Below are 17,268 nucleotides of genomic sequence, written 5' to 3'. Positions count from 1 at the left end.
CTGGGATAGTGGAGCAAAGCATGCTCAAACTCCCCAGATTTCAAAATGTATAGATGTCCACTACAAGGACTGGGGAACTTCTTGTTTACCTGTATGTGAGGAATGTGCATTTGCAATTGAGAAACAAAAAAGCAATAGTTTTAAGTACCACTTTGTGGTGTTGCACGGTTCACCAGCAGGCCAAGCACCACAGGCTGTCCAGCAGTAGTTGAAACCACTGGTCCTTTGGACAGTCAATCTAAGCAGAGCTGTCCTGCCCTAGACTTTACCCTGGATAAGAATATCCTCTGGTGGATTTGGCCCTTGGTAATTTATGTAGTGGGGAACTGAACTCAGATTCCAGAAGTCATGAGCCAGTGTCTGAGACTTTGGTGTCAAACACCATAAGCTGGGTTCAAGTATCTATAGTTGCATATGAAGTTTCTTTCAGGGAATGAGGAACATTCCTTGCAGTAAGATGGAAAACAAAGAGATGTTTGAAGTTAGTCCTCTTTTTTCTCCTACAAACATAATCCTTTTTACTGAACTCTTAATACAACATCAAAAATCTTAAACAACATACTAAGTGTTTTAAGAAACAAGCACTCAGAAGACATAATATCTTATGGAGAGATATTTTGGCAGCATGCTGTGAAATAGGCATGAGTTTTGCTACAGTAGGAATTCAGCAAAAGCCTAATTACATCTACTCTAAGACTGGGTACCCTGAAATGCTCCATGGGTACAAGGAAATTATATCCCTACCAGACAGAAAGCAATTTTCTCTAATCTGAAAATAACAATGTGAAAAGAGGGTCAACAAAGAAAACAGACACAGAAGAAGAAACAGTCAGAGCCTGATTAGAGAGGGGAAGGAAGCAAAATTGGAACAGCATGGCATAAGGTACAGATCTCTGTGTACTCATAAGACGGAATATTGTCTTCAATTTTAGCATTAGCAAGACTATTTAGTTTTCACTGTAAAACGATCATGATACTCTACAATCACCAGCAAAGAGACAGAGATTGATATAACACTATGAAATTAATAAATTGAACCCTCCAGCAGAAAGGGATATGCAATTAAAGACTGCATACCACAAAACACACATCACTGGCTGTCTTAAAGCTGTGCTAGCATTTGAAGGAAGTGTGAAGCACCATTTAAATTCCTACAGCAATTAATCAGTACACTCCATTTCCCCTCAGGGAAAACAGAGCTGCCCTTAATTCTCCATTTCCATATTCAGTGAGAATGAGAGTAAATACCCCAGAAGCCTATCACCATTCCATCCCACCCTTCCCCAGCCCCCTGTTAAAAGTAGGGGCAACGAGATTCAACAGAGAAGTTCCCTGTGGTTGTGTTTCTGAAATGGCAGCTGGGCAGTGGCAGTGTCCAGGCTGGATGGAAGGCCTGAACCAAGGTTATTTCACATCCCAGAGAAGTTCCTGCAATAAGACATAGCACCGTGGTAGCCCCGTTGCTGACAAGGGCTGTCACAAATACAATATTGTATTAAATAAACAGCCAATGAGGAAGATGTTTCACCATCTGCTATGAAAATATTAAAGTGGATCTCCACTCATGACCACAGACTACCTTTATTCTTCAGAAAAGAACTCCATTGCAGAGGCAAAAAACATGAAAATAATCACTTATGTAGAAACCTTACATTTTGAGCCTTGAACAAAACCCCTTTGATATAGAGAACTCAAAATACAAGATTTAACAGTTTGGTGCTGTTTGAATAACTTAATCTGAAAGAATCAGGCTGATTTCAGTCATTCAGAGATTTATTTTTCTTCATTTGTGGCCACCTGCACAACTTGCTTTCAATGGGTTGTGTCTTCATCTGGATCTTAGTGAATGACTCATTTCTGTTTGATGCATTCACTTTGCATCTCATATCTTCTGAAAGCACGTATTTAATGAAACTGTGTGTAATACTTCAGTTCTGTTTGTTTTAAAATGCAGCCCAAGCTACAAATGATATATTCCTGAAGATGAAAAAAATTAAGACTATGGGAATGGTGAATGCTGTCATGTGAAATCCAGAAATTTTGCACTGTCAAATGGGACTGCTGAATACAGGAAGCAATTTGAGGATTCTTACCTCAGGCAATCCTTGTGTGATTAAGCTGCTGTAAGACTGGCTAAGAGAATGAGTCATGTTATTTCATGGCATGCTTGATGAAACACATCTGTTTCTGTGTGACTGTGGATCAAAAATATCCTGCATTCTTCTATAGCGGCATTCATGGAGTTTCATTCAGGATCCAAGAGTGTTCAGGGAAGAAAATGTGAACTCCAGAAAGCAAAAAAACCCAACCAACATGGAGCCCTGGGATATAATGTAAACTGCAAATCATCCTTTCAGACACATTTTCATCAGGTCAGCTCTTCTTTTCATCTTACTCATCAAACCCTTTGTGTAGCATTCACAGCACTACATAAACATTAAAGCCCTTTTTAGCTATTGGGAAAAAATGGCAGTCCCAACATGCCTTATGCTAACAGTTTCCTTGGAAGCAACAGTTTCTTACAGCACAGTTGGAACTGCATTTGAAATACTTTTGCCTCTCCTGACATCAGTCTTTATGAACAGGCCAAAATAAGCATAATCTTGTTCAATCATCCTTCATTTTTCTGATCACAGCAGGAAGAATACTTGGAACTATTTTAGGACTCAGTAGCATGGAAGCTGCTCCTGAGTTTGCCCAGTTCTTAGTGGCTATTACTAACATGCAGCATTTGCCAAGAAGCAACAAGATTTATTTCTGTGGTTTTACAAGTGTTTTGGTGAGGGTAGTAAGCCAAGACAGAAACTGGTGCTCCAGAACACAGTGATCCTAATTCAAACTTAGCAATTGCTGTGAGAAAAGCTTCTAGAAAACTCTCCATTGTATCACTCCTTGTGTAAGTTTCAGCCACGGAAAGATGGCAAACCTAACAATTGAAATACATGATCACAACTTAAATATCCAGGAATAGTAAGCAAATTGCAGATGGGTCCTTTGCAAGCCACATCCTTATCTACAGGATTGCAAACAGTTATGAAGACTACCTATGTTTCTTTGGAATCATATTGCTCTCTAGAAGCCGATTTTTTTAAACCATTTATGCCGTATGTTCACAGCCACTCAATAGGCTCAGAATGTTGCAGGAGAGTTACACTATGGTTGGAGAAGCTGGATCTGTTTCTTCTTATAACAAGGCAATTCAGCTTAATTTGTAGTCTTCAACAGCAGGAAATGCTTCTGATAAAGAAACTGGTAGAGTTATATACTCCACACACCAATCTAAGCATGATGCAAAACACCACATAATTAGCAATCTGTCTAACATTTGGAACTGCAGTTGGCATTCCGACTCCAGACAGGCTCAGTCCTGTGCATGTCTCCAAGAAACACCAGGCACAGCTACAAGAGACATTGTTCTGTGCCTGGAAAGCAATGTTTCATAATCCCAGTCTTGACTGAGGGCTAAACCCAAAATCAGAGTGTGCATTCACCTTTCAGCATTAAACAACTGAATTGATTCATCATCTTCTCACTGACAGCAGATACTATCTACTCTTACATGGATGTGGCATGCCATCTTTTTTGCCAGTGGCTTAACCACTTCCATTGTTTTAACCAGTTCCCTCTACCACTGTAAGACATCCTCTCTGATTTCTTTAAATTTTCACTGTCTTTCCTCCATCAGTCTCATCCTTTCTTTACCAAGGTCCTTTTTGTGGTCTTGCTCAGCTCTGGATCAAAATACAGTTGAGTTTGTGGAGTTGTGTTTTTTATGTTTTATTACATTTGTATTATGTATAGGTTTGTTCCATGTACCCCCGGTTCTGTAACGGTTCTCCCCGGGTTTTCCTGTCTTTCCCCGCGGGTCCATTGTCCCCAAAAATGCCAAGTCATCCCCCTGTTTACCCCAAATGCCTGTCTGTCACTCGGTGTCCCTTCCCCCCCACCTAGAATCTTCCACCCGGGATGCCGGGTGATAGGCAGAGGACCCGGGACCCTTCCCCTGTCTGTCCTTCATTGGATGTACCCCCGTATCCCACTACCCTCAAACCCCCCGTGGCTTTACCCCATTGGCTGCTCCGGTCTTCCTCCGTTCCATATTTAGTTCGTTCGTGTGGCGCGCTCCGTGCTTTCTCCTGGCTGGCTCCAGCGCGCTCCGCCCCGCTCGCGCCGCTCCGGCAAACGCAGGCGCGGCATGCCTGCTTCCCTTCGAATTATTGTATTCCCGTTGGATTGCAATAAACGGAATTCGCCCCCCGGAGAAAGACTCTCTTCATTAAATCACCGTGGGGTCGCTGACTGCTCTCCGAACTCCGACAGCGCTGCCCAAAGCCCCGCGAGGCTCAGCGGGAAGCGCTGGAAATCTGCCCACGCTCCTTCTCCCCAGAGCTGGCTGGGGCAAGGGAAAGGCAGAGGGGAGAAGAGCGCATCGGCATGAGTTGACAGTTTCTTCCACATGTTGGACAGTGGAATGAGAGAACAATTAAAATGCTAGCAACCTGCCTAATGTGTTAGAAATCCCTCCCTTGACTTCAAGATTTTTTGCTCCATTAGCACTAGAAATAAAACACAAGAAAAAACTCTTGATGCCAATTCCTGCTGGACTGAAAAAGGTGAATTTGAAGTGTCAAGAATTGGTTCAGTAGATAAAATAATTCCCTTTGAATTCCAAAGCAGGCAAGCAGCTACAAAGTGAAATTCTACTAAAGTTTTGGTATATGTCTCAGCCTCCCTTAACATACAAATGCTCTGAGTTTGGAAAAACTCTTAACACTTACTTAGAAATAAGCACATCAATAGCAGCATCTTTCTTTTTGCTGATGAGCCAAGTTACACACTCAGCTGCTTTTCAGACTTCAACCTGCACACCACTACACTAGTTTTTTAGGAGCTGTAGCCTTTTTTATAAGAATCTCAGCTGACTGGTAAAGACTTCTCAGAGTTGTTTTCTGCAGTTTCTAGAAATCCTGCAGGAGTGCCATGGGATCTCCTTCTGACAAATTGAGAAACACTGCTCTAAGTGACTGTTCTGCAGTTTTGTAGCTTGTTTACAAATAAAGATTCTACTGGAGAAAAAATGCAGCAGAGATGACATTATTACAGTGGTGAGACATAGGAACAGGTTGTCCAGAAAAGATGTGGATGCCTCATCCCTGGAACTATTCCAAGGCCAGGCTACATGGGGCTCTGAGCAACTGGGACAGTGGGAGGTGTCCTTGCCCATGGCAAGGGGCTTCATGATTTTTAAGGTCCCTTCCAACCTAAAGCATTCCATGTTTCTATGATTACTGCAGATACTCAAGCTTCCTCTAACTCTCAAGTACTGTGTACTGCTGATGGGCTTCAGATGCCAAGTGTGGACAATTGTTGTGAATTTGGTCTAACAATGTCCACCTGTAAACTGTGCTATCAACTCACTGCTGTACTTCCAGTCTCAGCTGAATGGAGTATGTTTGCATTGTACTGCAACTGCAGGACACTTCAGATGAAAGTTCTGTGACTTACTTACATCCATCACTAGGTGGATGGTAAGTCACAGAAGTTCATGTTAGACAGACAATTCTCATTACCCACAGAAGTGCTCTTGTGTGACATATGCTGCAGAACTAGACAGTATCAGTACAAAAAATGAGTACTACTTAGATGTACAGCCTTTGAATTCCTGCATGAGAATGACCCCATGTGTCATGCTGTGGTCAGACACAAGTGTCCTACTGCTCAGCAGAACATACTGGAGGAAACTGCACACACACAAGAACAGGAACAGATACCTTTAAAAAAAACATTTAAAAAATAGCATTGAAACTGTTTATGGTACACATAGTACTATAAGCATGCAGTATTACACTTCTGCCATCTTTTGGCATTGATGAGTTTCAGCAGATTTTGAGTAATCAGATAAGCTACAAGCAGGTTCATGTCTAAGTCCCAGTGTTCTGAATGTGCGGCTGTAACTACAGGTAATGAAAGAGCAGAAACGCAGAAAGGTATGGCCCAAGACTAAAAACAAATTAAATAAAGTAATTCTGATATCTGAAGTTAAAGATGAAATTGATTGCTTTCAAATATTTTAAAGAAAAACTTCTCTATTTTTACCTTGAAATACACATTTTTATTCCGTGGTCTTTAGCTTTATGGTAACTTTGTTGGAAATTAAATGTCAACCAAATAAAGAGTTCACATTTTCAAAACAAGCACTTACCAGAATATGCTAAACCTGGCAATTTTGTTATAATACTTTTCTCTTTTAATTTCCCTAATAAATTACCCTGTTTTCTTCAAACACAACTGATTTTCTTATGTCAGATTTTACCACATTCACAAGCTCAAAGATATTATCCTTAAAATTTTTTACTAGGTCACACAGCAACATAAAAATTGTGAAAATAGTAACCAAACTGTTGTCATCCTTGTACCATCCTATTACATCAACAACCTGTCTGAAAATCATTAAAAATGAAGGACCAAATGTAGCTCTTGACCAAGCTTAGAGCAATTCCACTGACTTTAAAAGGAGTGCATCTGTCCTGTAAGGTTACTTTTAATTAAAAGCTGCCTCAGTTAATGGAAATTAAGCTGTCATCTATTCTAGATTTTCAAAAGTGACAATTTATCCTTTATCACTGGGCAAAAATGAATTTTCCAAAGTATTAATGAATTTTTGTCTCATCCACGCTTTGAAGTTTCGATACCATTCTAAAAGCTTTTTTCTCCTTTGAATCTTTTCTTGTAAGCTCATTTTTTTTTCTTTCTCTAGAATAGCAGGAAGTTCTTTCCAGTTTTTAATAAAGATAAATGGAGCCCCCATGGTTTTTAATAATTGCAGTGGAGCACTGTGGTAGACTGATGAATTTCCGCAATCACCCGGTGTCATTACATCTTCTATAACGGGCAGAGATCCATACGAACAAGCTTCATAAATTCTGTAACATTCTGTATTTATTCCCACTGGGCACAATGTCAAATCACTCTGCAGCAAGGCATCTTGATAGTTCTTGAAACTTTCATTTGTTTCTTGAGGCTGCCACCTAGGAAAGTAAAAAGGGTGAATATCAATATTTTCCTCACAGGCACTGCAATGAAAAAATAGATATGTACTTTAATTTCTATTATTTATAAAACTGAAAATGCCACCAGTGTAAAAATTTTATGTTACACACACAGTCAACTAACTTTTACTTTTAGTCTTAACTGCTCTTAAATTCTAAAAATTTATTGAAAATGTCACTGTTAAAAATAGATTGTAATATGTGGCCCTTTTTGGGAATTATTAATACTTAAAAGTCCAAGAAACTAAGTGAAATGCCACTCCAAATCTTCTGCATGACTTGGATGATGCATATGTCAGTTTACTTCACAGCACAGTTTAGGAACAGACAAAAAGGGAGACACTCAATGGACTTTTTAATGACTTATTTTGGCCTCAAAAGAGGCTTGCCCTTCAAAAGTAGGACGCAGAGCAACTGGTTTAATCTGAATTCATCTACTTGAAGTGCCTCAAGATGTCTGGGAGATAAGAGTTTATGTCACAGATACAATCCATTTACTGAAACTCTTCATCAGGGCAGCTAATGTCTACCTATGAACCACTGTGCCTGCTATCCAACATTTTATAGGTGTTGCTTTTCAAAGTTAAGAAATACAATCAGAACCGTACTCTTGCTAGTCAAAAAACAACCTGCTGGTCTGTGCTGTACAGATTAAATCACAAACACAACAAAATATGGCTGTCTTCTTTCTTCTGCTAAAGACTCCACAAAATACAAGACAAGTGTTTCTTCTCATAATCAAATATTTGTAAGAAAAAAACAGATGGTCTTTGATGGTTATATATAGGGGAGACTTTTCTATACTAGATTTAAAAATATACCTTATGTAAAATATAACCGAAATGGTGCTATGTTGTGACTACCTAAACAAAGAATCTCTACACTATTCCCTGACTTAATGTCTAATTAGTTTTATTTGTATTATTTTTAATACTCAAGAAAAGATTGGCAATAATGAACCAGGCAAAAAACTGTGAATTTTTTCATGAAGTAACTTAAACTCTTACTGTTCTCTGGCTGCAATCCAGCAAAGTTTGTCAAGCCCATCCTGTTTCAGAATTTCGACTAGGGTTTCTCTAGAAGAATTCTTATAAACTGTTCCTAAGAAATTACACAGATATGATCTTGGATCATGTAGCATTGACCAGCTGGGTTCCACAACTGGAAAATTTCTGTAGCTGTAAAAAAAATTTGTAAATTAGACAACCATATCAAAGGAAAACATTTTGTGGCACTTCATTTTCAGTGCATCATATTTTAAGACTAAAACCACCTACTTGTTGCCAATCCGCACCTATACAGACAGACACACAAGTAAATCAATTCACATCCTGTCCTAAAAGTATGCCTTTATTCCCTCCGCTCCCATCAGTCCCTGCACAGTGTTTCCAGAATACTTATATCTTTCAACATCAGAAATATTAAATGTGCATATTACAGAATGTCCTTGACTAACATGCTTTTCCAAAGAAGCTGCTCCTGATGCAACCACAAGTTTTGACTGACATGGCCAGTTTAAGGGTAACTATGGCACATGAGTCTCACCTACCTTAATCTCTGGCTATGCTCCTCTACTGAAAATACCATTGGTAATCTCTCAAAGCAAAAACTCACTTTGAGTGAACTCAATCATATAATCTTTTGGCTACTAAGCTTGTTGTACATTATTTGATGGAGCAGTCCTTTCCTCATTATTTTCCTGCATGATGAATGTTAATTCACTTAGTTTCTAATAAGCATTTGTCCCTTCATGACAAGTATTTTTGCATCATTCCACATCTTCATTTTCCCTCTTTACTTGGAAAATCCAGCAAATTTTCATGCCTTTAACCCATTTTCTACCGCTGTTGTATGCAACGTCTGGAAACCCCATTTCGCTACCAAATTTATCTTCCTCCACCCAGCTTTGCACCCTAGTTTATTGTTCTAAGTATTGTTGTTTTCTCTTAACTGTCACCTTAATCTCTGCATCTCAAAACCCAACTTCTTTCTACTTAGGAACTTCCAATACCATCAATTCTTTGACAATATCAATAATCCAAATTTATCATATGTCAGAGACCCTGTGAACAAGTTCAAGCTATATATAAAAAGCTCTATACAGTCTTCCAGCTTGTTGAGCAAACTGGATCAATACATGATATTGAATTCATATTCAACACAAGGTATGAAAATAACCCTGTATTCCTTTCAGCTTCTATTACCCTGGTAAGTAGCTAAACCACTATCAATTCTGTTAATAAGAAGTAAAAATTCATCTAACTGAACCAAACCTTTATTTACTCCACATAAATAGTTGAGCACTTAAGTATAACAAAAAAAGTTTTTTTAAACAAGCAGTTAAGCCATTTACACTACTGTGATATTGGAGTATAAAAACTCCAAATGGGAAGCCTTTTGAGCCATAATAGAGGTTAAAAAAAGTACTCTTTTCTGAACAAATAGTACATGCAACTTTATTATGTAAGTATCTTTTGAATCTCCACATGGTACATATTACATCAGCAGTTATGATAAATCTCAAGAGCAAATCTACTGAAGAAAAAATAAACAGAAAACTTCAGAAGACACAGGTTCACTTTCCTAAAGTATTCTAAACACTACTACTCTTTTCTTGTTATCCTTTTTATTGCTAAATGCAACTTTCAAAGACTCCAATGCCTGATTTAGAATTAACATGATTTAGAATGAATGATAGGATCACGTTCTGCAATTTACTTATTAAAATTGTTTTGGGCCTAAGCAGGAACACTCAGTCATATTTTCCATACCTCATGCACAGCAATTAATTAATCAGTTACAACTTTTGTCTATAGCACTTACGTAGCTACTCCTAAAGGCCACTGGAAAATATCTTCTTCATTTACGAATGCATAGTCATATGTAACAAAGAGCAGATTTACAAATCCCCCGTTTCGTTTCAGGTATGGCTGAATCCAGGCGTTGTTGCACTGCTCGTTGCCGAGCAGCACCACTGCCACGTGCTGGATTTTGCGGCTCTCCATCAGTGTCTGTGCGTAGCGCAGCCACTGCGTGGCGTAGGCGACCTTCGCCGGCTCCCGCCCGTTCAGCACCAGCACCACATGCTCCGCTTCCACTGAGAAGTAGCCAGGAACTACAGATGGGCCAGTGAGGAAGCTGAGAAAACCAAAACACAACACCAAACAAAGTGAGACTTGGTAAGACAAATTATTGACCTCAATCCTCTAGCCAGTCTTACTACACAGTATGCACTCCAGAGATGATTTTTTTCTTCAATACAGTAAATGCAATATACTGCAAAATTACCTGTGCAACTACAACCACTTCTGTCATTAATATCTACTGCTTAGCACAGGCGTAAAGCTGCTTTCATTTTTATTCAGGAAAAAGGTGATAGAGTTAAATAAGATATTTTGCCAAAAAATTAGAACTAGTATCATACTCAAACCTCAAAATGTGTGTCAATTAACCCCCTTTCAAGAAAGGGTGCACCCTGTTGCACAAACATTTTAGTTACAAAATGGCATTTCTAGATCTTGCACAAAGTATTTAACAGAAGAATTTCAGCCATGTAGCAAAATCATTAAATCTTTAATCATTTGCAAGTATGTGACAAAATCAATTTATGAACTGCAATGATACAAACTAGTATTTGCCAGCTCCTGCTCTTCAGTTACTTGGTATGTTAACAGATTATTGACTGAATGCAAAGAAGTAGCAGTTACACAGCTTGGGAAAAAGTGGAGGGGGGAAAACAGTATTTTTTTTTTCTAAGATTCAGTTAAGTGATAATTTTCTAGGTCTGCTGCATTACGAGTTTTTCAGCTACCAGCAAATCTTAATTTAGAGTGAGCATGAGATTTAACTCATGAAGTGCTGAGAATGACATCTAGTTTCAGTTCAAATACACTTACTGAGGAAAAAAGCTCTCACAACAAAACTGCAAAAACTGCTCCAGTGAAGTTTTCTGAGGCAGCCTGATCTTAGACAAGCATATTTGAAGACTGAATTAAGCTGACATGCTGCTGGCTTGGTGGAAGTGATGCATTTTGGAGCCAAGATTCATACGACTCATGACTTAGAATCAAGACTTCTAAATACATAAAATGTTAAGTCAGATCAAAACTTAAATCCAAAGTTTAACAGACAATCAGAACAGAGTCACTGGGATTTCTAAGAGAGAATGCCTTGAGCTTTGAAACACCTCAAATAGAGACTAAATATACACATGGTCCAGTGATCACCTTGCAAAGAGACTTGGAGAAAAAGAGTTTTTCCTATGATACAGCATTTTGAGGGTAACAGCTTTACAGCAATAACAAGATGTACACATTAGGAAGCAATGACTGTTGTGTAGGAATATATGTAGTTGAACAGCATAAAATTACAGTGGGGAAAAAAAGTAATACAGTGCAAGGCTCATAAATCCCATACTTAATAATTAAAACACCGTGCTAGGGTTGTGCTATTAATTCCCAATGAGAATGCAATTGGGATTGGGAAACAGAAGAGAGACTACAGAAGATGCTAAATTAAGGGAGTAGTCCTAACAGTACTAGCTACTCACATGAAGGTTAGATCAAAGATAATATGGGAAGATTACATTTTTTTGACTAAATACATGACTTGCTTTCTACAAAGTCCTAGTTTTTCCTTCTTAATGATAGATAGTTATACAAAAAGAGGCTGTTTTAGACTGGGTCTTAGAGTGCCCATTCTGAAGATGTTACGACAGCTATTCTCTAATAGCAAGGATTAAATTTAACACTTGCAGCAAGAGAGAGCATAATAAATACATCCAGCATAGATACATTCCATATGCAATACAGGAATTATATAAAAATGAAAAAATCAAGAAAATAACTTGAAAAGGAGCAGTCCAAATCATAAGAAGTTTTCAAGGAGTTTGTAGACTGTTCAAAAACACTGTATAAGAAGCCTAGGCATGCTGTGTGCTTCAATCCAAAAAGTAAACAGAGACTTGCCAACCCCATGTGGCTTAACAGAAAAGTAAGGGAGATGGCCACCTCTAATTTATCTGCTTCAGCAAGAAATACAAGGTTGAACACCATAAGTATTATATCAAATGGAATATTTGAACCTGGCCTTCACTTGAGAGTTCTGAAGGAACACAAACACACAATTGAAGACCTGCTAGCAGAGGTCATTATGAAGAGACACTATACTTGTTAAGTAATTCACCATCTTTTGCAGACTACCATCTACAAAACCAATTTGAGAGGACTCTGGAGAACAGTCAGTATTAATTCCCTCTCTGGAAGAGTCTTTAATAAACAGTAAGACCATTGAATCTTATCAATAGGTAAGATCATTGATCATATATATGGATAAGCACTGCTGTGAATGAATTAACCCTGTTCCACTAAGCTGATGAAGATCTATGAGCATGTCAGTAGGAACACAGATAAAGAGGATCCAGTGGACATGGTGCTTTTGCATTTTCAAAAAGCTTCACTACAGGGTTTTATTAAAACTAAATTGCCAGAAGCTATCCCAGGTGGAATTCTCTGATAGACAGAAACCTCTTCTAGTTGACTGAGGCAAGGCAGCACTGAACGTTTATAAAATAGAGAGCCTGTGACTTGGGAATAGAAATTTAGGAAAGCTCTTGCCAAATAAGAGGTAAGAAGTTTGGCATTCTGTGCGATACAACATCTTCTTAGATGACAGGAGAGAAGGATGTGAATTGCTTCAAGCCAAAGAAAGTGTTAAATCCTGCTCTCTTGCTTTTTGTATCAATGTGCCAAGATGGTACTAAAATCCACAGCTATGAAGTTCCTTCTCCACTCCTGTTTTTAAATAAACACCACTGCAGTTTATGGATAAGCTGATATTTCATGTATTTTTTAGACAACTTCTTTGATGAAAACATGTACCCATCAAAATTCGTATTAGAGATGTGTATTCTCCATCATAAATACACAGAATGGGCTTATTCATGCAACTGTGTTCAAGTGATATTTTGGCATTTTTGTGTCTTTAGATTTTGTATTCTTTACAAACATTCACCAGACATCTATTTTTTAACAATCAGACTTACCACAGAAAACTGCAGAGCAGCGCATATTCTCCAAATATGTCACCTCAGCTAGCTCCCTCTAGCCTCATCTAGTAATCAAAAGATAATTTACCTCAGCCAGGCAGTAAACAATTCTAGAAAATCTTATAACCAGTAAGAAGCCAAAATCACATAATTATTCTCTACACTATAAACCAGTATTTCCTAATAGAGTAAAAAGTAGCTATTTCAGAAGCCTAGTTGTTAAAATAAGAGTTATATACTTTGCACAACAAGTTTCAATTAGCCTGTCAAAAGTTAACCTTTGTTATGTTGGTACTAAACTTAAGCTTTGTATTTTGATAGGATCTAGCATCCAAGTTGAAATTAAAATAGGGACTCAATTATCCCTGACTCATCTAGACATAACAAGAAGCTATTTAAATGCAAGTATAGAAGTCTTTCTTTGAGAGATGCATACCCTAAGGAAACATGTGAGGTTATTAATCATCTGAAACAGGCACACTAGAAAGAAAATCACCATAATCAGTCAAGTGACAGACTCATTAACTACAGCAAATTATTTTCATGTCATAAATGTGGAAAGCATGAGCTTGAAGAAATTTTCATGTCAATACCAGGAAGATAACCTATCATGCCATAGTATCATGGATTTCTATATCTTCTAAGATTTTAACTCTGGAAGGAACAAAGTCTATTGCCACTAAAACTACACTGTAGGTACTGGTCCGATATTCAAAGAAAGGGCTGTATCCTTTCTTTATATTTGTGAGTTGAAAGCTCTATTGCTCTGCCAAGGAGACTACCAAGACACAGTAGCATAATTCATAGTTGATTCTAAACTTGTAGGATCATATTTTATTTGCAGACAAGGAATATAGTTTTTTCTGTTAAAGAGTATATAAAGTCATCTATTTTTTTCTGAAAAGACTCTGTGGCCTGTACCATACTTTGATAAACAATTCAAAATTATTTTTAAAAGTTTTGTGATCACTTAAAACCTCCTTTCAATTCACAATCACATGTGTATTTCAAAAACTACCTTCAAATATTTCAGTTAGAACCACATCTTGTGCAAGGGAAAAATAGCCTTCTGAAGCAACACATGTTTCAGAAGTTAAACTCACTCAGCTGTGTAATTTATGTATTAAAAGATTTTAACAGGCGAGTCCTTGTGCAAGTGACTAAATGTTGCAGGAGGCCTACTTCTGCAGACTGGCTAATTGGCCAAATAGATAAAAAATCCTTCAGTTTTCACTGTATCTTCACAGAAAGCATTAAAATGGTATTAAATAGGGACCCAGAGAAAAGCTCTGTATCATTCACTGAATAATAAAAAACATTTGACAACAGTCTTAAAACTTACGTGATCACAGATCAAACACCACTGTTAAAGCAAAAAAGCACTGTTAAAGTGCTTTAAGCGTAATCTTCCTTTCCATACAAAATTTTGGTTTGCAAATCAAGTAGCTAATAAGAAGCTAGGTCTCACAGACAGTTTTTTAATAACCCTGACCTTTTTTTATAAACAAATTATGGTTTTGACACATTCCTATTTATGAACGAATGAGCCAAGTCCCTTTCCCCTAAATACAGCGGAAACCAAACAGCAGGAAACATCTTCATGCCTCACATATGCATGTTGATTTCATCAACTGTGAGCCCCCAAGCTCCAGCTCTTCACAGTGTTCTTGGAGTTTATCCTGACCCTGCCACTGAGGTCTCTTGGCTTCTCTTTCTCTCAGCATTGGTAAGGTTTTCAATATTTTTTTAAAATAACACAAACCATCTAAAACCAGATTAAATTGCTCCCTAGTTTTCTATTTTTTAACAATGACGTGTTTGATCTAGAATTGGTTAGATTTATCAAGTATGTATCTCCATGTATAAATGATAATTTTGAATGAGAAGCTGTGTGCATATTCCATAGTTATCAAAACATTACAAAATTAAAGTACTTGCAATTGTATTAAAATAACCACAACTTTGAGATAGGCAAAATAATGCATGAGCAGTGCATCACTTAGTTTACCTTTCCAATGCACTATTTGTTAAAGTTTACACTTTGAGCTCAACAAAAGAATTGAAAAAATTGTAAAATTAAAAAAAAATTTACAAATTGAAATCAGCATAATGAACAATACCTGAAGTATGTTTTTCCTGCACTTTGGCTTCCTTCTCTCCACTGTGCAATCACATCAGCTGGCTCAAGGTGCCCTCCAAAAATATGTTGCCAAAGGTAAAGACCTACATAAATGAAGACATGATGGAGAATTTGAATGAACAGATCTTGCCTACTCTACACTCCTAAAAAAATTATTTCTGGAAAATGAAAAAGTATCACAGCATAATAACTTGGGAAAGAAATGTCAGAGCTTCTTACATAACATGACTTAGAATTAGTTAAGATGAATTTTTCCCACATTGGCATTTAAAAAGATTCTTTGGCTGACAAAATATCAGCAGATGAAGATATAACTGCTTCTATTAGCAACTCTTTCCAGCACACATACCACTAAAAATAAGCAAATATTAATTGGCTTAAAATATAATTTTAAGGACAAGCATACTTCCTTTAAGCTTTTGTGAAATGTGCCAATTTTTATGATGGTAATATACCAGGCAACATACCTATGAGCTCTACAATGCTACATGAAAGTTCGACTGTAAGCCTGGCCTCTCTTGTGTCATACTGTAAACTAGACCAGATTAAAAAAGTAACTATGTTTCTTTGCCATTTGAGACATTTTCCTCGACAGAGGCAGAAAAATAGCCTTGAAAGGAATCAATACAAAGGGAGTTAAACTACTCTTATATTGCTGTGAATTTGAGTAACAGCTAGCATTTCCCTAATACACCTTATGTTCAGTTAGACATACCATTGAATTATATACATAAATTTTAATCATCAGGAATCACAGAAAAATGCTGTACCAGAAAGGCTAAATAACCAATAAACATTGACTACCATCTGCTTACCAATTGCTGCTTTGCCCCAAATCTGTACTCTAAGACTGGTCTGTTCTAGGTGAGACCTTGCATATTTTATCATTTTGAGATTAGCTTCATATCTCTGCTGAGAAGCAGCTAGCTCGTTTTTCTCATCCGCATCCCACGGATTCCACTCTTCATTTCCCAACGCAACATGATCCGTGAAACCTAAAAGCGTGATTTACATTAAAAAAAAATAAAAATAAAAGAAGACCAAATTCACAGCTTCAGGAAAAATTATTAATTTTCTCAAATTCGTAATTTCACGAACCACCTGACAGCCCTGGGCCGGGCACAGCACCAGCACCATCACCATCACCATCACCCCCACCATCACCATCACCGCCACCGCCGCCTCCTCCTCCGCCTCCCCCGCCGGGCCCCGCGGTGCGTCCCACGGCCCGGCGAAACAGCCGCAGCCCGCGCAGGCCCGGCGGGGAGCGGGGAGCGGGGAGCGGGGAGGGCGGCCCCACTCCTGCCAGAGCCGGCACCAGGCCCCGCCCGCCGGGCCGGCCCCGCACCAAACCCGCCGCCGCTGCCGCCGGCCGCGGACAGGCCGGGCCCGGCCGGGCGGCTCGGAGCGGCCCCGCCGCGCTCACCTCTCGGGCCGCGGCGGTCCCGGTGCGAGCGAGGGGCGGCCGAGCGGCGCGGGCGCAGGAACACGGTGTAGGCCGCGTAGAGGGAGAAGAGGCCGTACGCCACGATCAGGGCGGAGCAGAGCCGCCTGCGAGCGGTCCGCATCCCGCCCGGCGCGGGCGGAAGGCCCGGCGGGGAGCGCCGGGAGGCGGCGGCGGCGGGAGCAGACTCCGCCCGCCGGCCTGGGCTGGGTCCCGGGCCGCCGAGGAGGCGCGGGGCCGGCGGTGCCATGGCCTGCCCCTGCCGCAGCCCCCCGAGCGCCGCCGGCACAGGTGTGCGCTGCCGGGTAACCAGGCTGTAAACGGATAGATGAACAGCACAGTCAGGTTATGGGAATTCTGTTATGATGGGAAAAGCTTGGATAGGCCAGACGTTCCATAGAGAGGTAGGAAGACTATCCACGAGTCCTTCTTAAGCCTAGGTGCTTTACAGCTTCTGTAAAGCTCTAGCAGCCTGTAGACAAGCACCATGACCCTAATTGTGGCCAAAAGCACAGTGCCATTCACCTACCAAAAGCAGAGAGTCTAGAGCAGTATAAATGTAACGCACTGCGCAGCCCTACAGCCTCTT

The 17,268-nt window shown here is 39.4% G+C and overlaps 1 protein-coding gene across 5 annotated transcripts; it reads right to left on the bottom strand.

Annotated features, from left to right (window-relative positions):
• Positions 1–5,756: 5,756 nt before the first annotated feature.
• Positions 5,757–16,875, bottom strand: RXYLT1 (ribitol xylosyltransferase 1). Of its 5 annotated transcripts, none has more exons than XM_002188123.7 (6): positions 16,662–16,875; positions 16,051–16,230; positions 15,216–15,318; positions 9,873–10,187; positions 8,057–8,227; positions 5,757–7,028 (listed from the first exon to the last, which is right to left on the bottom strand). In XM_002188123.7, exons 1-6 carry the CDS (start codon positions 16,801–16,803, stop codon positions 6,611–6,613), a joined length of 1,329 nt encoding a protein of 442 aa, XP_002188159.6. In that variant the 5' UTR covers positions 16,804–16,875; the 3' UTR covers positions 5,757–6,610. The 5 variants fall into 5 exon arrangements, with proteins under 5 accessions (XP_002188159.6, XP_072778760.1, XP_072778753.1 ...); XM_072922659.1 differs by lacking the exon at positions 16,662–16,875 and adding an exon at positions 16,394–16,511; XM_072922652.1 differs by lacking the exon at positions 16,662–16,875 and adding an exon at positions 16,334–16,424.
• Positions 16,876–17,268: the final 393 nt, after the last annotated feature.

Source organism: Taeniopygia guttata, chromosome 1A, assembly GCF_048771995.1.
Source record: "Taeniopygia guttata chromosome 1A, bTaeGut7.mat, whole genome shotgun sequence".
Classification (NCBI taxonomy): Eukaryota; Metazoa; Chordata; class Aves; order Passeriformes; family Estrildidae; genus Taeniopygia; species Taeniopygia guttata.
This window is presented reverse-complemented; position numbering and strand designations above follow the sequence as displayed.